The sequence below is a fragment of the Ascidiella aspersa genome, chromosome 1, assembly GCF_963924565.1.
Source record: "Ascidiella aspersa chromosome 1, kaAscAspe10.2, whole genome shotgun sequence".
NCBI lineage: Eukaryota > Metazoa > Chordata > Ascidiacea > Phlebobranchia > Ascidiidae > Ascidiella > Ascidiella aspersa.
In genome coordinates, this window is record NC_139447.1 from 27,745,945 (window position 1) to 27,772,265 (window position 26,321).

The 26,321-nt window shown below is 48.8% G+C and overlaps 1 protein-coding gene across 1 annotated transcript; it reads right to left on the reverse strand.

Moving 5' to 3' along the window:
- Nucleotides 1-279: 279 nt before the first annotated feature.
- Nucleotides 280-23,452, reverse strand: LOC146169233 (repulsive guidance molecule A-like). The gene is made up of 4 exons (XM_083381624.1): nt 23,096-23,452; nt 16,136-16,326; nt 12,217-12,821; nt 280-3,582 (listed from the first exon to the last, which is right to left on the reverse strand). The coding sequence occupies exons 2-4, from the start codon at nt 16,224-16,226 to the stop codon at nt 2,413-2,415; spliced, it is 1,866 nt and encodes a 621-aa protein (XP_083237750.1). The 5' UTR covers nt 16,227-16,326; nt 23,096-23,452; the 3' UTR covers nt 280-2,412.
- Between the last annotated feature and the right edge of the window lie 2,869 nt (nt 23,453-26,321).

Sequence of the window (26,321 nt, forward strand, 5' to 3'; positions counted from 1 at the left end):
CGACTTAATTTCCTTGTCTAACTCCTAATTAAAGGGCAATTACAATAATTTGTACAAACTGTCGAAACTTGATAGTCAATATAACTGAACTGTAATAGTAATTGACATTTGATTTCACAAAGCTATATTCAAAGGTAATTTTAGGGTGCTTTGCTTTACCTAGAGACCAAACCAGTTCTCCTAACCGGTCGCCGTCAAATTAATGTATTATAACAAAAGCCTAGAGAAAGATCACGAACTGCGCCTACAGTATAACCACGACCATTTTCTTTGGAACAACTATCATTTTTCAATATTTTTTTCAAAGAAAAAACAGTCGAAAAACGGGTGTCGCAAACGTTATGGACATATTGAACATCGAAAAATAAGAAAAAATATCGATAGTAAGAAGAAGAAACAACGCGAATAAACGATTTGTTAAAAAGAAAGAAAAAAAACATCAAAAGACGCGAACGGGACAAAACAACAGGCCGATAAATCGCTCGCTAAGCACGACAGAATTAGCCTCCACTGACTTGGCGATGTCAGTGGATTGTTTGCCGTCTGTGCCTTGCATAATAGCTGAGGTATATTTGCACAAACACCGGGTAAAAGGCAAATAAAAGCGCTATTACGTCGGCGGACTTTTGGGGAGAATCGTGGCAGCTCAAATAGGAGGAAGATAATTTGTTTCGCAAGTGCCGGCCAAATGCGACAAAGCAAAGCACTTGTGGCGCCAAATTCGGTTTAACCTGCCATTGTCGTCATGGGGGTAATGTATGCGAGATTACGAAATGCTCCAGCAAGGTCGCGCACGATTTATGTAACTGACAGCGCTTTTGATTATGCATATAGAAATATAGTCGAATGAGACATCCCTTTAGCAAATATCTACGTTTAAACACAACGAGGTTAAACCGGGATTAAACTTAGTTTCAAGAATTGTATTTGTATCATCATCGCAGAATCGTCCTATAAAGTAACAGTTTTGAACGTTTGAACAACCACCACATAACGACAACAACAAGCGGGAAAACCAAGACGAAAACAAGTTAACGTTTTTCCTGTTTCCGCCCGCATAACGAGGTAACCCGCGGCCGACATCAACACACCAATAATAATGTGTACGCGCGCTTGCCAGGCAAACCAGCCAAGCGCGCGTGGCCGACCGCGCTGAAAACCCTAGTTGCTTTTCGGTCGTGCGCAATCTACACGTGCCGAGCGGCGGAGTATCGGGCGGACAAACAATGGCCGAGCATCGCCGCTGGCGCTTGCCGGGAGATGGGGGAGGAGATGGCGACCTCGCGGCGCCACAAGCCTGCTTTATCGCCGCCTCGCCAACTTATCGAGATATACGCAAGCAAGCGAGCGCCTTACACGACTGCTATATCGAGGAAATGCTGAAACCGCGCATGCGAATTTGGAGGCAGCCGGTGGCGTTGATGTGGGCAAGGGTGCGGTGAGGTATTCTTCCTGTTTGTTTGTTGGGCGCGAGGCAGTCGCGGATGGACGCCGCGTCGTAAGCCGATAAATACCCTTAACTGCCGAGCAATTTGTTACGATCGACTCTTCTTGGCGCTTTGAGTGCCCAAATGAGAAACTCGCCTTTAAATCAGACATCTTAAAATGTTACAAGCGTTCCATGTTTGTTTAAAATTTTTCGGTTTTGTATCTCGGCTGAAAGGTTACAGCGTACAAACGTTTCTTGCGGCGCAACGGGTACAACTTGAAGAAATAAAACACGCAAGGGCAAAGGCGGTGTGCCAACAACGGGCAATTAGGTCTCTTCAGATAGAGCGAAAGATAGCGAGCGCAGCGTCTCTGCCACAAGTACCCAACGCTGTCGGTGTGTTCTAAGCGACACATTGAAAGTAATCTCGCGCGCAAGAGATAATGTGACAACAAACAAAACGATAAGATGCGGAGGGCGTTAAGGAACAAAACAAAACAAAAAACTGGCGGTAGCACATAGTGATGATCGGGTCACTTAAAAAATTTCCATTTAAACTTGAGTGGTTAAGCAGCCGTGGCATGTTGGACACAAACGATAATATCATACGAGAATTATTTACACAGCGACAAAATCGGAGGATTGTGGACTTTGCTGGAAATAAAACGTAGTCTGGAAGGAAACAAAATTTGGTTTGCTTTTATGGTTTTGCTTCTCTTGTCAAGAGAAGAACCCATCCAAGTCGCTTATCATTAGGCCGCAGAAAATCAAAAATACAGGGAGTCGAATTTGAAAAAAAAATGCCGGTCACTTTGGCCCAACTTGGCGATCGAATTCATGGGAAGCCGGGCGAAGTGAGGGTCTGGGGTTTGGAGGAGATCATACACCTGTACACCGTATTGCAAGTGAAAAACAAAAAAACGAAAAAAATAATACGAAAAAATGAATAGAAAAAACGCGAGCGCCGGACTCGACACGAGCGGCTATGAAGGCGCCGACACTTGAGTCCTCGATATCGCCAGTGTCCGGCGGTAAGCTGGCGACGGGAGCGACAAAGTTGAGGTACGCAGGAGAAGAAGCGAGTGGAGGTTGGCCAGCGCGAGGCCCAACACTACGCACAGCGCCAACAGGGGTCCAGTCGGTCCCGACAGGCGGGCCGCCGCCGCCCCAGACGGCCCCGGATTAGAGGCGATCGGGTTACGACCACATCCCGACGCCGCGTCGGGTTCCACCGGTTCCCAGAGCTTGACGACCTCGAGTGAAACCCCGGGTGCGTCGCCGCGCAGAGCGTGCATACGCCGCACGTCTTCTAGAGCGGCGCGCGCCGCCAGTGTGAAGTTCACGTCGCCCGTCGTCACCAGGTCAAAGACGCACGAGTCAAAGTAGAAGTTGAACGAACCGGGCGCCGCGGCCGCATCGCTCTGCGCGTTTTTGGCGCACGGCTTATCACTTACAGCTCGCCTTGAGCGCGTACGTCGCTTTCTCTTGCGCCGCTTACCGCCGCCACCGCGCCTCGTTCTCCGTGAAAGTGTTGGTTGCGAGGCGGTGCGCGTCTTCCTCTGGTTGCTGGATGAAGGTACGAGGGAGGAGAAGGCCAGCGACGAGGAAGCCTGGATCTTGTTGGCGTCGTCGCCGAACGAGCTGGCGTGCGATGAGGAACCTGAGACGCGCTCGGGTGGAAGTTGGACCCCAGTTACTGCCAGTATGATCTCCTTGCACTTGCCCCTTGCCTCGACCTCGGTGAACTTGCGAATCCCGGGCGGCGAGTTCTTTCTGAGCGGATTGTCAGGTTTCAAGGCGGGGCTTCCATCGACGCTCTTGTTGATGTTTTTAAGGAGGGTGGACGGCGACATGGCCTGGGCGTCGGGACAGCCCTGGTCGCAGAGCTGGTGCTGGGACTCGACCCCGGCCACGAACTCGCGCGGCGTGCGGATGGCGAAGGTGAGGGAGGTGTCCACGCGCCGGATGACCACCGTGGTGCCGATGAAGCCCGCGCTGATCTCGACGCGGTTGCGGGCGTGAGACTCCTCTAATATAGAGACGCTGCCCGTCTTCGTCGACCCGTCGGTGAAGGCCTTGGGCAGGTTTTTGCTCGAGGCCGAGTACAACTTGCGCCCGGCGCACATTCCCGCCTCCTTGAAAAGGACCGTGATCTGCGGGGGAGAGAAAATGTCGTGAATATGACGAAAAACGTTATTAAAGCTAAAAGCGTAACTATATCGAAGCGCGTACATTGGTGAGGATATTTTAACGTTTGAAATCATTGTTTAAAATGCATAAAAAATACACAAATTGTACTTGCTGTTTGCCCTTCAACACAGTCCAGTTCAAAATTGTCCATTGAAATATATAGGAGTGTTAAATTATAGATAAGTCCAACGTTAGAATTTACTTAAGACATCACAATCGCAAGCAACTGTGTTGTAATGACTAAAGTCATTGACTCGAGTGCACTGAATTTTGTTTTCAAATGACTTGACTGCGACTTAAGTCATTTCGAAATGACTTGTTTACAACACTGGCAAGCAAGTCAAAAACAAACCGGGTTAAGGAATTTCCGAATAGTAAATATAAAAAATAGGGCCTAATCAGAGTGCGACAAAGGCCAAAATTAAATGCGCCAAAAAAAACGCGCAATCAGACGCGGAAATCCTAATCCAATCGGTCGGGATCGCGCGGGCGCTGGTGCTCGGCAAATCAAACTCACTTCACGCTCGGAAGGGTGAGAAAATGCGACGCGAAAACACACAAGCGAGCCGGGTGCGAACCAACGGTGGCCTTTGTCAGAGGGCCGGAATCGTGTCGAGGGCCCTTTGCTGCGCTCGAGTGCAATGCTTTGGGCGGACAGGCGGCGAAAACAACGCGGCTGGGGAACTGTCAGGAGCGCAGTCGACAGCGGCTTTGTTTTTGTTTCGCGGGGCGCGATGATTAATGGCGTGCGGCATCACGGTTTACTTGCACGACCGCCATAAGATAACTGTATATTTCGTCAAAAGGAAGTCACACCTTGGCTGTTCGGCCGGCACCTGGTTGAAAAAACTCACAGGAAATCGATTTCAGATCGTTTCACTCATAGCGGGAAATTTAAGCGAATTGGCGTATTTAACAAATGAGAGGAGGTTTGCTATCAACGGTCGTTGATCCTTTTTGCTTGGTTAAGCGTATACGCCACCGCTTCCGTCTGCCACAACAGCTGCCCACATGATTCCAAAAATGGGCAATGAGTTTTTTTCAGCGCGAATGCCTTGGATTCGCGACTTGTCTAATAACACGCCCCATCCCTTGTCACCCAGGAGTAGCCTCTGCAGTTTAGAGAAGGCGAGCTTGTTGATTTGCTCGGCTGCGGTCTCTGGCCTAATGTTGTTGGGCCGACAACGTTCATCTGGTTTAAATCAACGCTCTAAAAGGACGCGGAAACCGGTCGGTGCGAATCCGGCAAAGACGCCATTCAGCGTTAGCCGGGCATCCAGCCGATTTAACAAGCAGGCCCAGCATGCCACTGTGTGTATGTGTTGTGTATGTGAGCGTCGCTAGCGCGGGTGAGTGTGTTGTTGTGGAGGCATTTTTGGAAATATACGCCGATGAAAGCTGTTTAAGTATGGTACACGACAAAAGCGAGCGAAATTGCGAGGCGATGAAGAGTTAATGCGGGAGCGCCTCACGGCAGACCTTTTTAGCGGAAATCGCCGCGACCGGGAGTCTTGGTCGATCGCCAAAGTCGGTTACTTATTATCATGCGCGACTTTTACGACGCGCTTGACATTGTTCCAGTCGCGCGGCACATCACGACCTTGCCGCCTGGCGCTGCCCGCATACGAGCGAGCGTGTTTTCATAGAAGACGGGAGGGAATTTTTCCCGAGTTCCGGCGCGTCTGTCGAGCGGTTTAGTTTAACTTTGCAGCCGCGGTAAAGGCAAAACACCAGGACGCCGCCGGAACCAGCGCTTGGCTAAATGACGTAACCAGATAGTCGCGCAAAATAATACATCAGTCACTGAGCGCGCGGCCACTTTCAGGCCGCTTAACGTCACACGCCCAACGCGCCACCGAAGACAGATAAATTGCCTTTTGGGGCCATTTTTCACGGCGGCCCGCAATTACGCCGCAACGGGCGTAAAGAGAAGGGTGATTGAAACCCTAATGTAGAAAAAAAGGGCGCGATTTTGCTTTTTCTCATTTCGCTGCGGCCCAAGTAGCTGTAAACGATGATGAATTCGCTGAGCGGATCGGGTTTGAGCGCACCCAGAGGGCCGCTGAGGGTCGTCTGTGCAAAGGCGGCCCGGTTCGCTTTATTTTGCTCGCACGAATGACGTCACGAGTGCTCTTGAGCGTCACTCGTGTCGGTCGAGGGTGTGAAGTGGCGATCGGCGAGGTGCAAAGTTTCGCGATGCGGCCGCGTCTGTTGTTCACCGCCACTGCGCCGCGAGTTGCTTAGCGATCGGGTTCGTTTTGCTCTTTAAGCTTCTGGAACATTCTAATGCCGTTCGCCAATCAACTGAACCTTATGCAGCTCTAAACGCACGCACCGTCCTTACGTCGCATCTGTTGCAGTTTTGCGGCGAAGATCACGTGTACGGGATTATAGGGTCGGAAGAATTTGAAGTGGGCCGTTTCCAGGATGCGGCGTCCAAACACAGTTGGCCCTCGACGCCCCCGAATGGGATTAAATCGACTCGAGTTCACACTTGCGCCACTCCAAAGGCAGCAGCAGCGCTTGCATAATAACACTTTGACGAGCGCGCAATCACTTCAGAAACAAAACATCATACGCGGATTAGGGCTAATCGCAAAAGCAAACGCGCGATATTTAGAAAACGCTTGACAGCTAGGCGGCTCCGATAAATGGTTCGCCCAAGGAAGCCAGTAATCCCGACTGACTTGGAGTTGAACGGCAATTCGATACGTACAGGATTACCTTCAACGGCGCACTGGGATGGTAGCAACAGTAAATGGTATTTGTCGCATCCAAGTTCGTTTCAAAGATAAATATAAACAACTTGATAAACAATTTTGAGGTGACATTAAAAATGCAAAAATGCTCAATGATCTTCACAGACCGGATGCGATTGATTTTCGGTAAATATTCTGTCGCGAATCTGCGTTTTCCGGCCAGAGGTTGAATGACAGGTCGTTGCCATTGCAATTTAAAGGAGGCCGCAAGTACTCAAGAAGTTCCGCCAATTGGCACGTACAGTCGTATCTGGGGCCAGCGGCGTTTCCAAGGACAGGCGAGGCGTGCACTTAGCGCGGCCAGAAGGCGATGTTTTTCGAAAAGCCTGCGACACCTGCAATTTCCCCCGACTACGAAATCACAAGCTTCAAGAATGTCGCCCTTCGCGACCCTCGCCGCTAAAGAGAGAGAAAGAGCGAAGGCATGGAGGGGAAACGACACGAGAAAGCAAAGTCGTGTACTCTTTGAAGGAATAAGGGCGCGGTCCCAACAAATGGACGTGTGTTTTGGACGATTATTCGGCAATTCTGTTTTGCCCAAGGTCATGCACCCAAACAACCTTTTATTGAAAAAGAAGTTCTGGGTGGGCAATCCTTTATAAAGTGCGAAATAGTCAATGTCAGGAATACATTTATTTAAACCGCCTTTCATGAATTAACTTCCACTATACAAATTGAAGACTATTACGCTACACAGACTGAGCCATGCTTTAAACGCAACAAGGCAATGTATAGAGACAATGCGCTATAAATGTGTGATTTGTGCGTGTGCGGAATGCGCCACTCCTACATATCTTTTCAATTGTCACAGCACGGAACAACATCTCCTATCGTCGCTGTTTCACGTCCAAAGTAACCCGAGATCGCCCGCCGGCGTCTGAGCCCTTTTGTTAGGTCAGACTGGGCATTGGATGTTGCGTGTCTGCGCCAAACAATGGTCCAGGAATGGAAGCACCTGTTTCCCACTTTGATCGTCCGCCGACACGCCCAAGGTGCATAAATATTTTCGCGAGCTGACGTACGATACCCAGGGACGTGCCCGATGGCCGGGGTTTAACGAAATAAGCGCATGAGTTTCTTCGCATTTGTCCAGGGGTTGACTTACACCGATGTCAACATGAATCTTAAAACTGAACCTAATCCTAACCGAAGCTTAAACAAATAAAGGGCATTCTAATGGCTCCGTCAAACGCGAAGCACGGTTCACAGAATAAATCAAACAACTTGTACGCTGTATTGTTTTCCTGTGGCTGTAACACGGCCTAAACTCGCTGTCAATTCAATTAAAACGACAAGGATTCGAGAGATTCAAGGAGCTTGACAGGTTGGATGAGGTTTTAACGAGTTTCGCGACAAAGCATGCGGGCTCGAATGTCCCGAACAGCTAAGAACGCGGCAACTTAACAGGCGACACGGGAGAGCTAGAATCGCCAGGGTTCATTACAACTTTCAGTAGGTGCATCTGGCGTGTAGTTGCGAGCCAGAAATACCAGGCGTCCCTATATAGCCAGCACGATCGCCTACGACAAGCGGACCACATTTAAACAGGCGACTGAAGCAAATAGATACAACAGGAAGAAAAAGTGCGCCCAAAACTGCGCGTTTTCGGGTTCACGAGCGGCGGCTAAGTAGCGTGAGAGCAAGCCGCTTTACATGGCAGTCGAGTTACGCAAGAGCTGGCTCGTGAGAGGCCGGCCGGAAGAAGCGATGGGGCTGTCATTTTGGCAGCAACCCCACAGCTTTTCGGCGGGTTAATTTGATGGCGCGACGTCGCAAACAAGAAATTCAACACCTGTCGGCCTAAAACCCGGCACAGGGCGCGCCCGGTCTCTGTCCAAGGGGCCCAGTTGACTGACAAGTGGGGTTAATGGGGTTTTGCGGGGGTTACGGCTCAAAGTAGGGCGGGAAGAAAGCGAACTAGTCCACCTTTGACATGTAGTGAAAAGTAACGATGCACAATCTAAGCGAGTCGATTTAATTAAAGGAAACCACTTCTACTTGATATTTAGAAAACGAGAACAATTAACCGCGAAAAGGCGTTTAACCGTGATTAGACGGCGAAGAACGAATATATCTTTAAATGAGTGTCTGGTCGGGCAATTTTCGGGCCGGACGATTCCGGGTATCTTTAGCTGAAATCGTGTCGAACGAACACAAATCCGGTAATAATTGCCGCTTTTGATCAGCGCCGTGCTTACGTGAGCATATCGGTCGTCATAATTGCGGACGACCCGCAAGCGTGACTTCGCAAATTCCGCGCTTCCTACAACCGCCAATTAGGCTAATTGCGCCAAATAAGACGCGCGTAAAGCAAGCCCGCGGTAAAGTCCCGTGCTCCGATCGACAAATAGCCAATGATCGGCCGAAAAGTGCTCCATCGCGAACGTAAGAACTTTGCCAACCACCGGGCCCTCGAGAAAGTGTTACAAGTAGCTGTGCGGTGCTGTTATGAACGGGCGTGTCTCAAGTAAGCCTGCTGTGGCTTTGATGTGAAGCTCATATAAGCGCCGGCGCACATAAAAATCGACTCTTGAGAATCGTTCAGCATAGGCGAGTCGTCGACACAAACACCTTGTGCGTGGTAAAGCTTGGCGCACAGAGCGAAAACACGTTGACCGTGGGTGTAACTACTTGAGATATGCTGGAATGCCGAGTATTCCAAACGCCCGACAAGAATTCGAAACCTCAAGTTGGCAATTTTGTTTTAAAGAGCAAAACCAACCGCAAGTTAAGATACGCTAAAAGGCAGGTTTTATAAACTGGCACCCTGCACAAACATGATCAAGCCGATAAAAGTGTACAGTAATACCGAATGTATTTGCTGCGAAAACCCGTTATTTCAAACGCAGTGAGGTCACTTCTCAACAAGGCCGATCGCAGAAGCGACGTACATCTCTTCTCATCTCTGCGCGTTGGGAATTAACTCGAATCCCTCAATACAAACAAGTCGGCGTGATGTAGCGAGAAGCGCACGCAAAGGGAGTTCGACTTGAAGACCCGCTGACCCCTCGGCGTGTCGAAAACCAAGCCGCGTTCAAAGCCCACCTCTGTACGATCTTTAACCCTCTAAAGACGCAAGTAGCCGAAGGACGTATGGCAAAACAAAACAAGCAGGCGCCCATCAATGCACCAACATGCGAAAAACGCAAAACGCGGCAAAACGCGGCAAATAGCCTTGGTAAGCGGCAAATAGCCTTGGTAAGCGGCAAATCTATAAATCAGCGATGAATAATCCGATGTTTTTCTTCCAACAGCGTTCGCAAGTCGTGAATCAGCCCCAAAGTGTCGACGGCTGGTGGTCGGTGTTCCGGCCGGTTGCTTTGCCAGGTGATGTGGGTGGTCCAGGGGCGGAAGGCTTGGGCGCGCGCACGCAGCTTGCTAAATACGACCTGACAGGCCTGACCCGGCGGGCTTCGATTTCAAAACCGAACCGAAACTCGCTCGCAACAGCAGCGAAGGCCTTTTAGTCGAGAGGTTTGGACGCGAGCAAACAACGCGGAAGTAAGCCCCCCCTCCCTCCCCCACCGCGGGTCGGGTCTGTTTTGTTTCGCCACGCAAAGGTGAAAACACGCCGCATAATTGGGTTTCAGAAAAAGTCAACGTATACCTAACTAACGGCCGGGAGGAAACTGGAATGTTGTTTTTTGAGTGTTTGTGTTTTTCTATTTGATCGGCAGGAAAACAAGCGTAATTTGCGCGGCGCAGCGAAAAAACGCCCCTGGCACCGTCCCCATTAAAGCGGGGGTCGAGAAAGGGACCGGCGCCATTAGGGCCGACCCCTAAGGCCGCTAATAGCTGTTTGTTCCTTCTGAGCAGGCGATAAAAATAGCAGACGCCATCGTCGGCCCTTATTAGCATAGGGTCGAGGGGTGGCGACGAATCCACAATCTACGAGGCCCTAGCCGCAGCAGCAGCGTGGTGTGGTATGATGGTGCTGCCCCGGCAGTTTACATTGCTCTAATATTTAACGACGCGCTCGCCCGGTTACGATCCGCTTGCCACCGTGTTTAACTTGGCCCGGGCTCCTTGCAAATAAACTCGAGCTTCGCTGCCGGATTTGGTTTGCCACCAATGCAACCATTCGATGATAGGGCCACACACGAGTAAGGCTTTAGGTTAATGCGGGTCACAAAAACAAGTTAATTATGTCATATAGGGCGACGTGTTTCATTTTCTTAAGTTTAAATCGCAAGTTATAATGATAATGGTCAGTTTGGTGTAACTGCGAATACTTTACCCCGAAAAAATTTGTAATCGTTTCCCAAGGGCGTAGAGCCTTCAAAGAAGCTAAACAAGGTCGTTGCTTGGAGCAACACAATCATCGTCAACCCTTTTGCGTCGTAGGTTTACGACTTCGCAAATTTCGGGGACCTGTGCCTGAACAAAGCTTCGAGTGTACTTTGCACAAGTCGCGGCTGCTTTAGCGAAACGTTGAACTTTGCCAATCATGAAATATTTTCTGACACGCATTAAAATAAAGAGCGCTATACGATTATAAAACTTCACGCTGTTTGTTTGTTCAGGGACAGGTGCAACCCAATTTCCGCAGCCTTAATGGTTTAATATGAAAGGTTCAAAAAAGCTAATAAAATCGTATAATAGGCCATGTTGTTGTACAACCATTTTAAACAGCAACTCTACAAACACTCAAGAATATAGTCCGTAAGCAACACTATATAATGAAGTAATGTGTGCTCGGTGTTTATGCAGTTATCGGCCAAAAATGTCAGAAATGTGAATCGCAGGCGAAATGCTTAAACTGCTTCGCCAATTAGCGAAAATCGTTTAACTACATCCCGGTGCCGGCCAGAACGTTGGGCCCGAGGTTGTAGTGGTTAATGCGCTTTAAACGCACCGCAACATCCCGATTCGCGGCAGGGCAAGTGGTTAGCCGCAGTCCCAAAATATTAATCAGCAGGCGCCGGCAAGAGAAATAGCCACGGAGTCGCGCTGCATATTTGACTTTGCGCGCGATCCTTTGTCTCTGCGCGGCGATCCGGCGATGGGAGACAAGAACGAGATCAAAGGGAGGAGGACAATGGACGTCCCACACCGCTCCGGCGCCTTTCATCAGCGGCGGATCCGGGAATTTTAGGAGGACGGAAAATCTTCGCGAGGTGACAAAAGGAAACCTCGCGAACAGATCTCTCTCGCGAGCGCGGGCGACAAACGGGGCGATTGCCAAGAAGCGCGATTATGAATGGCGCGCGCGCTATCTGATGGGCCAGGTACACGCGCAAACACACAAAACGCGTACATACATATGATCTCTTTCTCTGCGCTGCGCGCTCTATATCTGGCGTTCCGCGCCTGGCCGCCCTGGCTAATGTTCAACCGGTCGGACCGCGGCCTTTTACGCTCCTGCGACGATCTGTCTAACTCGCAAATATAGAATCGGAAACGGCTCTGTGCGATTGAAATCTTTCCCTTCTCTTCGACCGGAATAATTACGCTCGCAAATTGGCTAAACGAGGCCGTGTCTTGTTGTCGGCCGCTCGGCAATGCAAACGCTAGAATTTAAACCGAGCTTGGCGGGGAGCGGGTCGTAAGGATTTTACAACGCGATTTCAGCTCATACGGTCGTCGCTGAACAAATAGTAAGAAGTAGTTTCATTTATCGCCAAATAAAAACCCACAGCATTTGCGTTGGCGACATACTACTGCTGAACGTTTAGTTTATAACAGATATGTTTACGCATCTAGTTCAAAGGCAACAAAGAGAAGCCCAATAATACGACTCGACCATACAAAAACGAACTGGTGAGTAAGAGTTTTAAAAATAGCAAAAAAAAATATAAAAAGTTGCACAATACGAAAGAACAAATCGTCGAGACTAACCTTGGTGATGACGGTGGCCGAGAATCCCTCGCGGACCGGGACGCTTGTCGCCATGACGACCATGTAGTCGTTGTTGATCAGCGGCCAGGTGCCATTAACCTTGCACGTGTAGAAGCGGTCGCCAAAGGTGCGCAGGTGCGGGTCGCCGAACATGCTGCAGTACACCATATCGGAGCGGCCCCGGTAAGTGCACGCGCTGCCCTCTATGACGTCATTGTTCTTGGCCGTGACGCGGACAGGCGTCGACGGCGCTGCTGTGCTAAGATTCCGCGCTGGCGTCGGGGTTCGACGGACAGGCGGCGATGTGGTGGCTACGTCGGCGGTGGACTTAATAGCCTTGTCCATGTTATAGCAGTCCTCCTCGAACTTTCGGTTGCTGTAGCCTTGCATGCCGTGGAACTGCAAGTCACCGCGACAACGCTTCTCCATGTTGGCCAGGCAGCGTACGTAGCGACGCAGCGCACGGCACCGCTGCAGGCTCACCGGGCCAAGGTTTTCCGGGCTCTCGTGCTTGGGAATTTTCAGGCGACGGTCGACGCGGTTGAAGCGGTCCACGCAGCGGAACAGGTCGCACGTTTTGTGCTTCTTGTGATGACGGGCAGAGGCTAAAAAATAGGGAAAAAAACGACTTTTATAACTATAATTGGGTTTTATCTGGGCTTGTGTTTAGAGTTCTTGTATAAATTGTTATACTGATGAGATTAGCTAGTATCGGGTGACGGAAGGTCGGTTAATAACTTTCTTTACGAGAAGAGCGATTTTTTACAAATCCATTCTTTTTTATCTATCAATTTGGAACGTCCATTTTTGCAAATGCATCCTAAATTATGTACTTCGGTGCATATAGATTAACATAACATTTAGAATTGTAAAGTATGAAATCCTCAATGAAAATAATTTGACTCAACAAAGTTGTTGAACAAACAGAAATGTAAAATACAATGGTTAACTAAGCATGTTTCTTAAAACCCTTATAGCGAGTTGAGCCAAAACGCGATGTAAATCCTATCGCCACAGTAATACTGGGAAGTTAATCTTTCAAGTCAGCCCGCGTTGGATCCATTGCAATGACATCGCGTCTGCGTCAGCTTAAAACATCCAAGCGCACTCTGGTAATCCGCTGGAAATAGATCCAGGCGGCCGTAAAACTGCGCGCAGTTGTGCCCGAATGAAAGAAAGCTGATCGGGCTTAAAATAGGACGGCCTTGCCAGCCTCCCTCGCTTACGCGAAATATCTCTCTTGCTCTGCAAAATCACTACACAGCCTAGAAGGTCTGGATCTGCGAGAGCGGTTGAGCCAGGGGGGAAGTGACGCTCGAAAGTAAACAAGAGCCGGCGATAAACCTTATCCAAGCGCGTTTCGAGATCGCAAACGCCTTTTCAGGCCGCTCTCTAGGCCGGCGAAAAAAAGCCGAGCGCTGCCATATGCGGTAAACAGGCATCGCATCAGCATCTTGCCTGGATCAACAGCGGTTACGTGCCGCTCGCCAGGGCAAAGGCACGTAGCGGGGAGATGACAGCGGACCGGCCGGGGCTCGAGAACGTGCGCGATCGCCGGTACTAGCGTTTGCTTGCCGCGCAGAGCAAACAGTCGACCCGTCATCCCGATTTCGCTTCGCGCCGGTCAGATCTCTGCGCAAATAGGCCAGCGGTCACGCGTGCTTGTTGGCTTTGCTTTAAAGCTGGACAGTCGCTCGGTCGCGCCCATCCCTGTTTTCGACTCGGATTCGGTTTTTAAGCGCGCGTAAGCGAACCAGCGATCGAACGGGAGAAGCCGAATCATCGATTCAAGCGCGGCGGTTTTATCTAATTGAAAATCGCTCAACGCCTGTACCGGCGTGTCTGTCAACGCGCCGCGAAGGTGTCAGGCAAAGCAGAAACGCAGCAGACAAGGAGCGATCGCTTAAGTTTGCTGATGTGAAGCGAGAAAGCCTGCGTTGCGCATACCAATTTAAGGGGAACCTCATATAAGGCTTAACCGTGCTGCTAAATAGGCACAGGAAAGGATCGGGGCAACTATAACAGGCAACCATTCAAATCCAATCTCGCCAGGTCGCACAATGGTATAGAGCAGCAAATAAGCGTGTCCGGAAGGCTGTGGTGTCGAAGCCGACCCGCGCTACAGTGACAACCCTGAATCCGTGCGAGATATTGCCTTTCTTGTCAATTCGGCATGAAGAGCCGGGGCTGGGCGCTGACGCCTCGCGGCCTCGGCTTGTTGTTGAACGGAAATCAAGGCGAGTTTACGAAAAGACCCGATTTGCGCTCGCGATTCACATCGGTGAGTTTGCAAGAAAGCTTGAAGATGGATAAACAATCACGCAGCCTAATCCGACGCAACTTCCTAAATAAATCCGCAACAGACATAACAGGTAACGCGGGGAGAGTTCAGAAATCTAAAAGAAACGCGGTAAACACAGACGGCATGCGGCCTAAAATATCAACAACAGAGACTAAATTGGAATTTTATAACGCATCTCAAACGATATAGTATCAACGCTGCCTATAAGTTCAGCAGCAAAGTCTAAAGAAAAAAATGATTTTAGAAGACACTCGATTAATACAGCACCGAAATCGCCAAAAAATCAGTAGAAGTCGCAGAATTCACCTTGTCGATCGCCTTGTCGGTAGGTGCTCGCAGACAAGGTTTTAGGGGGTGTAGGCGAACCGGCGAATACCTGACGAGCGGCCATGCGTCGGCGACGTGCGGCTATTGCGAGCTGTTGCTCGGCTTAATCCCCAAAACGGATCGTGAGCCTTTGGCCCCAAACTGTGCGGTTAATCAAGGTGCGAAAACACGCACACCCACAGATAGCCCGGTATACGCGGCAGGGGCTTTCTTGAAGCAAGACACCGGAACTAACTTGTTTTTGGCGGGTCGCTTTAGTGTGGGGTCGAAACCCATGAACCGAGTGTTTCGGGATGCGGACTATAAACCAATAGAGGGCCTGTTGGACTTGGCGGTAAATAGTCGCCTGAGCGAGCATTTCACACCGAATTGCACCGCCGCAATGCTTGCGATTTAGTGAAGCGCGCATAAACAGCAGCCTTGAGCGCGGTCCATTAATCCCCATCGCACTTGCAATCGGGGTTAGGTTCCTCCAGTTAATTACAGCGCCACTGGGGCCGGGGTTGGATGGTTTAAAAAACGTTGATGCGCCCCTGCGAGTGCAACCCCCCTCCCCCCGACTAATCCCGAAAGCAAACACGCGGACGGGAAACTGGAACCGTTGCTGTTCCCCGATCCGGGGCCGAATCATCGGTGGTGCCTTACTGAGCTCAGCACCCGCGAGCCTCGCCCGCCTGCGACTCACTTGCGCAAACAGCAGCCAGCAGGTGGTTAATGAAACCCAAAACGGCGCGCCACTTATCACCCTATGGGCCACTAACTGTCTTGGAAAGCGACGGGAAACATTTACCGTGCGTCACCACCGCGTGTCATTAAAGCGAGGGCCGTACCATGGCGAGAAGTGACGAAGAAAAGCGCTCAAAAAACGCCCGTGTCTTTAAAATAAGGCACTCCGATAGTTTGGATGGAAAAGAAATAACGGTCTCGGTGGACGAAATATGCTTTAACCGCTTGCCATGTATATTAATATCTATCTACCTTTAACCTGCTGGGTATTCAACGAACACGTTAAACAGATATAGACACGTATAAAGAAAAGTAAAACTAGGAATTGCTTTCATGCCACTTATTAACCTAACGTAGAGTATGCATTTTTCTGGTATCAAGTCAGGCCAGTTTTTTATCAAGAGGTAGGACAACTCAATTAAAAGTTTAAGGCGCCAATATTTTATATCTACAACTGGGTCAAAGGGTCAGCCACGAACAACTAGCTTTTGTGTGTTAAAGTCTGGGCCAGAATTTCAAGCACGAAACAAATTGTGGCATTTAACATTAACCGCAAATACTCACCAAGTTGAACTGAGAGCAGCAGCGCGAGCAAAACAAGAAGGAGTTTTGAATGCGTCGACCTGAGCAAGTAGCGACCGCTACCCATCCCCATCCATTTAGACTGCCCTTGCTGACGGCACTTGTTGTGACGTAACAAAGCACTTTTGACGTCACTTAGAGCTGGGGGGTAAGTGGGGTGGAGCGGGGACGTTCTGCAAGAACAAGGAACAGTTGTTGTTGAAAACGATGTTTTTAGCATTTTTCACAGCATACAGTAAAATAGTTTAACTGAATATTTAAAAAAGGCGGTCCACACCTTCGCGCAACAAACAACAAGACCTGTTTGAAGAATGCGGCCGCGTCCAAAACTAGCATTAGCGCTGCTGTAACGTTTCAAAATAGCCCGACTAAAAGCGTTTCGATAAAGGCCGCGCAATTACCGTTGTTGTTTTAGCTAAAATACAAACTTCGCCTGCCTGAGTTTTCGCGCTAATCCCCCAGTTGAGCTGCGCAAAAGCAGTACACAGGGCAAGTGCCCTCGAGTTCGGTCACGGCCCAACGAATCTAGCGCAACACCGTCACGGCGTAATGTTGCGTTTGAAGGTCTTAACACGAACGCTGCGGTTAGGGCCCTGGATTCTAATCAGGGTAGGGAGCAAGTCAAGTTTTTGTCGGCTTCCGGCGATGCCCGAGTCTTCGCTGATATCTTCATGTTGTGGTCGAAGCACGCTTGGCAGGGCGTACGAATAACATAACTGCAGCTATCTGTCACAGTCAATCGCGCTGAACCGAAATTTAGACGCCTTACTTGTTAAGCGTCATAGAGAAACCAGGCGTTATGTTGTAATTTAGGGCAACACCTCGCCACATTCACAAAGAGCGACATGTGGCACCGTTTACCGTTCACAGTCGCTGTGTGCACAACGGTCGATTTTACGCGCTTGTAAGTGAAAAATAATTACATTAAGGATGCTATCGATCCAGTAGCGGGCTCTCGTGCTACAATCAGGATTGAATTTGTCGACCAATTGGTATAATTAGAGTCTGTGCAGCCTGGATTTCGCGTCAATATTTATCCCAGGGAACACGTCAACACATCCTCTCGGAGTATGAATCAATAACAAATATATTTCTCTTTTATCAAAAGGTAAAGCTCAACTGGTTTAAGTTGTACAGGCGCGTTTATTTTATTAAACAAATGACAAAGTGGGCTGCCAACAATAAAGCTGATACCGAAATGTTGCCAAGAAATATTTCACGGTAAAAGGGCGTTTAAAACAACTTTTTTGTAACCGCTAGGCCTCTGTCTTATCCCCTATTAAATTTTCCAGTGTATAGTTAAAGGTTTTTAATCGGAAATCAATTTCCAGTTCAAAAAGCGCTTTGACGTTCATGCGGAGACATTCTCATATAATTCGAGCGGTTTGCGATAGGTGCTGAAAGTTAACGAGCTGGCAGCTGGGGTTGTCCGTGGCTTTTTAATAGCAGCGCCCTAGTTCCGTGTGTAACCCGACTACGGACAGCCTTTGTAGATCGCTTTTCTGCGCAGCACCCCGGGGCAACCTAATATCCTGGCGCGAGATGGGCGTTCTCACTTGCCCTGGTATCGGCCACCGATCGAGGGATATTAGGTGGCGGCGCTAATGTTGAGTGGTCGGTGGCCATCGATCAAGTGTAGCTCGATGCGGTGTAACGAATCTGCGCGACGGGCGAGGGAAATCGAACTTGAACGACGTGCAATTATTTGTTACTGAACGACCTAGGCCGCAAGTTGATTTAGACACACATCGACTGAGCTAGTTTTGCCACGTTTCATCATCTGAATGCTGTGTCGGTTATATTTTGTGCTTAAATATTCGCAACAATCTCTAAGCGCTTTATACGATAAAATCGCCATTCGAGTTGGAGTTTTTTTGGGCTAATTTTGGCACACACACTCATATAAAAAGCCAAAGCTTACGTCTAAAAGTCTACAAGTCAACATCATAATCCGTCGAGACTTTGTACACTAGGCACGAATCGTTCGAGTTTAACGAATTAAAGGTCCGTTTGCTCGTAATTAATGGCGGAAATCAGCGCGCCGAAGCCGCACCTTCGCAAACGGCTTTCTTTAGAAAAGGAGAAATTTTGCGGCGATCGGACGCGAATCCGACAGCCCATTCATCACGCACGTGCGCTAAAGACGCGAACCGCGAGAGCGCACCTGGACCGATCCGCCGCAAACGAGCACCTTCACTCAGGCGCTGAATGAGCGAGCGAAAGGACGGCGATTAGCCAGGCAAAATGAAAGGCGGAATTCCCGCCCCATGAATAAAGAACGAGGCGTTTGATTGGCGCAAAACGTCACCGCGGGTTTCCGTCGGCACATAACGCGGCTGTTTATCCAGTTGAGAACAGGGCGCGGGTTTCTGCTGAAAAGCGAACCGACAAAGGAAAGTCAAACACACATCGGAACGCGCGGTGACCGCAGCAATAACACGCAAACAGCGAGCGACCGGAAAAAAGGCTAACCAGACATCTGTAGCAGCATGAGCGAGCAACCGTCGCCGTGTTTACACCAAACTGCGGCGAACTTTTACTGGGCCCGTTGATCGTCGGGTGCGGTTACGCAAGTCGCAAACGAGCCGAGACTTAAAAGAGCACTACACAAAGTTACAAGCCTAAATAGGTGCTGCCATGCATTCTGCCCTTGTCGTGACAAACCATGATAAATTACAGTCGACGACGGCTAGGCTTACACAACAGCTCGGCGGTAAGACTTGAACGGAAAATACCTGAGCCAGCCTCTACCCTTTCTAACCGCGCCAGGTGCGTTTCAAGAACCGTTGCCAATTTTTCAGCAGCGGCAAAGCCATTACAGTCGTGGCCCGTCGTCCTCGCGATGCAAAAAACGCGAGAATAATCGCCTTCTCGCTGCCGGCTATCCAATTTTTTCACGCCTGGCGACTCGGAGGTCGTGCCCATAACACCTGCGCCGCGTCAAACTTTATTGCGACAGCAGCGCGCCAGCTTTATTTATACTGGGCCCGGTTAGATGGATGGCCGCCAACTGGCGCTGGCATCTAAACGCCCGCCAGGCGCGAACGGCGAGAACGAATTAAAAGGCGACGAAAGCCGACGTAGCGGTCGAAAGTTCGCGTTTTAATCCTTGAAATGTTAACCAGGTGTTCTTGTGCGGGCTGAAATAGGAACCATGTCCGCGCCTGGAAATTTCACACCAGGGCAAATGGCTTCCTTAGTCTTACAAAAACGAGACTCTATCCTACTTCGCGCAATTGAAATGTAAAGGCACCACTAGCATTTACTTTACCCTAAAACCTGAATTTAACGTTTGTTTCAACACAAGAACGCATATTAGCTTCTTTCGTAAAGGTTGCTGGAATGGTGTTACCCTCCCATTGTCCGAACCCCAAAAGCGTTGAATACTGAGGAGATGCGCCTGCGGTACCAGCGCTGGAGGTGGAAGCAAATGCGCCGCGCTCAGATCGTGAATGTTGCGGCGCAGAATTACGGCCAATTCTGTGTTGAATGTCAACACGCGAGGGCGGTGACATCAAAACGCGCCTGTCCTGTTGACGCAGCTGGCGAGAGGGCGAAGTTTCAGTGGCGGGCGGCCAGAATTCGATCCGCAATATGGCTTATTTCGGCGATTATCTCGCGCAGGAAAAACGAGAGGCACACCAGCAGAGCGCCTTGAAGAGGTTAGACGGTCGGATAGCGGAGCGTGAAATAAGCGGGTGGGATCCGGGGAGAACGAAATTAGTAGGCGGCGAAAGGCGAGTGCATTGTCGTCGGGGACAGTTAATGGAAGATGACCTATCGCGAGCGTTAATAGAGCTGGAGATGCCGAGGTGTCAGAAAGCAACAGAGCGACCGAGATCTTATCGGCCGCGACGCGGAGCAAGCCAAAACGCGCCCAGGGGCCTGGGCGAGTGCCACTTTTGGAAGGTCAAGTTGTCAATTTCGAAAAGTGCACGCGCCCCGGTTTTCAGCACCCTTTGCGCGACAAGCAGGAAATAAATTGTCACCCGAAAACATTTAAAAAATTAACAAGGGTCGCGAGAGGGTTCTCATCAATTTTACGTTCACCATTCATAGAAATTGTATTTATTTAGATATGTAGAAATTGTTATTTAACGTAACAAATCTTTATGAGGCACACTTTAAATCAAAAATAAATCATACAACGTAATTTATTTTAGTTTATAACTAATTCTGATGACTGATAATAAATTAGGAGGCTCACTGGAAAAGCGTTAACAAGCGTATGTTGCGTAAAAAGGGAGCAAATCAATTTACCGAGTGACGATTGCGCGTTATTCCGGGAAGGTCGCTCCATCCCCACAGCGGCGGCCAACTTTAGCAGCTCGCCACACCGGTGACTGTTCTAAGCTGGCTGTGCCGGCCGCAACACATGTCAGCACACGGAGACAGCGTGTTCAGCAACACACACACAACACACTCGCATGAATTTAGCAATACATTGGAGCGATGTGTCGACAAGGGGCCGCCGCTACTGGATCCGTGTGAGCGTCGGAAACCACGCGCGCTACACAGACGCGCTACTAACCACACGTAACCGGGCCCAAGGGACTCGCGGCAGCAAATTGACTTACGCCCGACATACAAGGGCGTTTCATCTTTTCTTCCGGGGACCCTGTTCGCTACTAACTGAAACCGCCGCGGCGCGACCTTCATGCCGTACAGCTGTACGAGATCTAATAATAATGAAGCTCGCCCACGCGGCGGGAACAGGCCAGGGGAGTCCGCGCTATAGTTCGCGCTCGCTTTACAGACTTCAAACGGGGAGGCGCGGTTTAATTTAGAGGACAGGCGATACATTCGTCGCATTACAGGAATTGAATTCTACTCGCGAAACGCTTTGATATTTTTGTTAATAAAAAACGCCGATCGAATCGAACTGAAGCGCGGTCGCGCGAAAAATCCGTATAACAACATAACTGAAAATGCCCGCTCGGTCACTGGATGGATGAGCAGCGTTACAACAAGGCAACAACACTTCTCGCGTTTCGCATTCCGGCGCAATACAACAAAGGGCGTCCGTTGTTTGGCGCATTTGCAGCTGCAAGAGCAAACAAGTCGATTCGCAACTGGACAGCTCGACACAGCAGAGGTGTCCGCTAATGCGCGCAAGCTTATTAATCTCAATTGCGCGCGGAAGGGAAACATGCTTGTTGTTGGGGCGCGGAGCCGGCGAGGGTTACAAACGAAGGTAACCGAATACCCGTGGACCCGAGCTTCGGCAACGCAGCGACGGCCAAGGCACAGAGGACGGGCTTTTTGGCTCCCGGTGTGCGATACCCCTTGCAGGTGCGCGCCGCTCTCTGCTTATTGTGGCTGGAAATTCTGGCGGCGTCAAGTAATCGCGCTTTTGAGCTGTTATTGGGGGCAATAGCTGTTTACGGTCGAATTAGGTTGCGTTCGCGCCGCGATTTCCAATTGCCAATTTAGGTCAATTTTTATGGCGAAAATTTATTGGCCAGGTCATTTTAAAGCGACAATTTTACATAAAATCTGTTATCGGCCTTTTTTGTTTTGGACAAAACATACCGAAACGCCCTATGTGAATCCGTGAATTAATACCCAAAACAACTTGTCCGAAGAAAAAAAAGTGTAACACAAGCGGGCAAGCGAATACCGTTTCGCGACCCCAAATCCCCCGCGCCCAACCCTAGTCCTTGCGTTTCGTGTCGCAAAATACTTGCCTTCCATTTCGGCGTGACGGTGCGAGTGAAAAAGAGCAAGGGGGTAAGGTAAGGCGGACGGGCACTCCAGGTTGCATCGCCAGGCTTGTGCCAGTGACGACGGTCAAAGTCAAAACAGCGCCGCATTCCGCGCCCCGACCACCTTATATAGGCGCGCGTGTCGCAAGCGATGCACTTTAAGGCGGCCAAACACTCGTAACTCATTTGTCACTTTTTAGTGTGTTGCTTTGTTGTTTTTTACATCACACCACGTGCTGTTAATCCCTTTTTGGGCCTTAAAAAGGCATTTCCCGTAAATAGAGGCGATATACGCATGGTCCGAGTGGCCCATATAATGAAATGGTGTTAAACTTCTTTAATGCTAAATAGCAATTTAATTCCGTTTAAAGTGAGCAAGTCAGCCATTTCGCGTAAAATAAACACGACGCAGTTAGTAGCAGATCGAAAAGGACACAGAAATCCAATCCCGTTGTTTTGTATGGCGTTAATGAAAGGCCCTTATCGGCTCTGGTTACCACCAGTTAAGTGATCATAGAAACCATCACAGACGAAATCAAACGTTTCTCCCGAGAAATGGCCAATCGTCGCGCAATCGAATTGAAACTAGTTTACTATCTAAAATAATTTGGACGACCGAGTGTTTTGCCATAAGTTGCTAAGTTAGTCTTTATAATAAAAAGCAATACGGGCGATAATTGCAGTTATTAACCTTTTCGTAAACACTTCGGTTGTTGGATAAGTCATTTGCTTAAACTTAAAAACAACAATACACGTTTGTTGCACCACAATCGCGCAGTCAGTCATTCACGTTCGGTTCTTATTCCGAGTCACAAATATGCCGTAGAGTCGCACTCCCGTACGTTCCAGCGAAAGAACCGCAGCTAAAAGCGCATAACATCATCCTGCATATCTGGCAGATCTAGCGCTCGATGACAACTGCCGGCAGCGCAGCAACGCGTTCGAGTTGGGCCCACATCAATTAGTCTCAAAATGGACGACCTGAGTAATCATGCAAGGCGACGCGCTACTGGCTGAGCCAACTTTAGCCTTTTAACACGTCTAGCAGCGCTTCGCAAAGTCTACGCCGAACGAGGTGACGGTAAATGAGGTAAAATATTCATTTTATACATATGAGCGCACTACAGCTTTCCGTGTAAGAAATCCACTGCACTATAGCTGTATAGCTTATACTGCTATGATACCGCCCTTGATCGTCGCCATGTAAGCCGCGCGTTTTAGGATTTTCCAGGCTTACCGTTTATTGTTCGCGGTGTAAGTTTCGTGGGTCGACGCATTCCTTCTGACTTTCCTTGACGAAAACGTGGCTATTTGCCGGAGTGTTCTCTGGCGCGGAAAATGACGTGATTAAGTGGCCTGCTTCTCTTTGTGACCCCCGTTCGTCCCGCTTCTCGAATCTCCGTCACTCGCTGGCCTTCTTATTGTCAAGGTGTCTTTGAAGTCGGGGCCCGGTTGCACTCTTATATTGTGCACGGCAACAACGTGGGATCGAGGAGGGCAAACCAAGTGGCTTCAGCCGATGAGAGGCAACAGTAGCCTTGTGTTCACATGCAACAGTCAACGTCGCCTTTTTTACATTATATTACGATATTGTTTTCGCTGTTGACTGTTGAGAAGTCGAATAACACATGAACTGGTTAAAAGCTGAACTAAATTGAGTTGTCCTACACAAATACTAAGCTATACAATCACCTGCAACTTATTTCTATTATGAATTTAACTGATTTGTGTTCAATGTCAGTCGCTACGAAACGTCGGCCGGATTTTGTTCACCATATTCCCGCAGAACAAAATTGGCTTTCGAGTTTTGTTAACTGTTAAGGCAGCCGTCTTTTGACATCACAGTGCATACTATATCTTGCAGCAAGGCTTCGGTTCTACCAAACAGCTACATCTGGCTTAAAATAACAACCAAGTCTGTGCGTTGCCTGGTTTTGACTGGAAAGGGAGGGCGAAAAAGCTGGCAACACGTTTCTCGCCTGCTGATCTGGGTCGTTAGTTACAGCTGCTGTACACAACCGCCGTTCAAATTTGAATTTACGGAACGTTAGGCGCTAATTATACGTACTTGCCTGACCGTACACAATTAAAGGAGCCCCACTGAATTTGACTAACTAAAATTTAATTTTACGATTTAAGACCTCAATGGTTGACTGACAACAACAGGACCGAATGTCACGTTAACGTCGTTCCTAACCGCGATTGAAATTTACCTGAACTGAATCTGGTATACAGCAGCAGTTATCTTAAATATATCACAGCTTGACTGAAAATTTTACTGCCTACCGGTAGCATTATAACAAAAATGCCCCAAAACAACTTTAACCGGCGACTCCAAACAACTGAACATCCCGTCACCTGCAAAAACTTATCGTTTCTCGTCAGTACTTTTTCTCTTTTCTCTCGCGCGTCACAAAACGAGGGTCGCGTACGATTCTTTCGGCGCTGCTTTTCGCCAGCGCTCGTTTCTCTTTAAGACTGTGAGCGCTCGAGTCGATAAAGCGAGAGAGAGAGAGCACGAGAAAGAAGCGGCCGCGCGTTTTTTTGCAGAGCAACGGCGGTAAAGAGCCCTCGACGGAATTGGGGCGCTTCGAGCGAGCGGGGCAAACACAATACCGTGGTGCACCTGAAGCGGTGCGGCCAGCGGGCGCTGGGCTCTTGTTTACTTTCGATACGTATGTATCTCTCACCATCTTGAGAGGGATTAGGTCCGCGAAACTGGTCGGCCAGTGCATCTTGTTTGAACAGGGCCTTTTTGCCCGGCCGGTCACTCTCCTTAATCGACGTTAACGACGGCCATCAACATCATCGTCGCCATTATGCGCGTTGATGACCACTCCTTAATAATACCTTTGCTCTTCAATTGTGATTATCAACAAAGTTCGAGTCGAATTTTACTTAAAGCGCACAAGTAAGGGTAAAATCAATTTGAAATCCCATATATTGCTCGGTTCAGCTGGATAAAAAGGGGAATTTATAAAAAAAGCCAATTTAATCACCTCTAAGCAGGCAATATAAATGAGGGCAAGGGCAAAATAAACGCCGAACCCTGCCGACGAACAAAGACTCATTAGTAACCGGATCCCCAAACTTGTTTAAACTGCCAAGCCAAGGCGAGATTAAGATTAACGTCTTTTGGTTCGCTTGTGTAAACGTTCACCCGAGCAAAGACCCCAGTTGAAATTGGACCAAAACAAAGGGTGGCGTCTTAAATAAATTTGTTTACGCGCAATTTTCTCCTTCCTCATTTTGACACCACGTGTAAATCCTGCTGATCGTTTAGTCAGAAAATGGCGAGTAATTGAAAAGTGATAATTTTTTAAAGGGAACCCTGACAGAGTCGACTTAAAACTAAACACCGGTTTAAACAATAAATACTGACCAAGATGTGAGTGTTATTTCGAATAATGCAGCAAGGTTGTTTATCTTTAAAAAACGGCCTTACCTTTACTCACTGACATTTTACTCTTAACTCATATAAATATATTTAATTAAAACCAACACTCTTATTATTTGAAAAAGTAAACAACGAAGGCGGCCAGGTTTTTCACGCAAAGCCAAATGTTGACTTCCCCGTAAGTCAAACGTGAAGAACGGACCGTAGCGAGGCCGCAAGCACACAAAACACACGCGGCATCTTCAGCCTGTTGACTTAACACCCTATAGCGCGGGCCCGGCTGTGCGACCCACCGGTACAATAACAACCCGGACAGTCCCAATGACAACAAGCAATTGCCCCCTATCCCCGCTCCGCAAATCAAGCCGAACGTTTTTCATCGGACACAATTAGAAGGATTACTTTCGGGGTCGCCGATTCATTCAAGGCGCTGCCGCCTAAACGAGGCGCACACATACGCTCAAAAGCCCGATCCTCTCTCCGGCCGTATACCCCGGTAAAGTCTGATTAAACCAATCCACTGCCAATATTTATTCACCTGGCCCGGCGCTGCTGGCTCAGTTCATCACGAAAAGGCGAATTCTGTTGAGCGACGATCGATAAGGCTTAATGCGCCGCTTGTCGTTGCCGGGTTGTGTTGGGTTAGTTTTATTACGGATTGATCCAAATTACGTATCCGTTCTAGCTTTTCCGCCCAAAGCCCTTTTCAAGCGGCGATATTGGGATTTAAGGTTTACGTGTAAATCAGGCGTTTCGGAGATTTATCGTTTTAGCATTATTTGACAAAGGAAAATTTAACGTCCTTTTTATTGGTTGTCGATTAAGGCCGGCCATATATGACTTCCTGTATAAATTCGTTTATTTCGTCCTCAATCGACTGGTTAAGTACTTCCGGAATGAAATTCTTAGACCGCAGCGTTCAACACAATTAGTAATTAAAATAGATTTGCCCTGAAAAATCTCATAGTTAAATATACACTATTAATACCAAGTTAGTAATCATAACTTCCTTTTAGGATGATAAAGCACTACTTGTTTAACAGCAGCTTGACACAAATCATTAAGG

What these genes read in the sequence shown, in the direction of transcription:
- LOC146169233 (XM_083381624.1), bottom strand. Translation starts at nt 16,226, where the DNA reads ATGGGGATGGGTAGCGGTCGCTACTTGCTCAGGTCGACGCATTCAAAA. An exon ending in GCTGCTCTCAGTTCAACTTG is followed by an intron (nt 12,822 to 16,135) that starts GTGAGTATTTGC and finishes CCTATTTTTTAG; the next exon opens with CCTCTGCCCGTCATCACAAG. An exon ending in CGGCCACCGTCATCACCAAG is followed by an intron (nt 3,583 to 12,216) that starts GTTAGTCTCGAC and finishes TCTCCCCCGCAG; the next exon opens with ATCACGGTCCTTTTCAAGGA.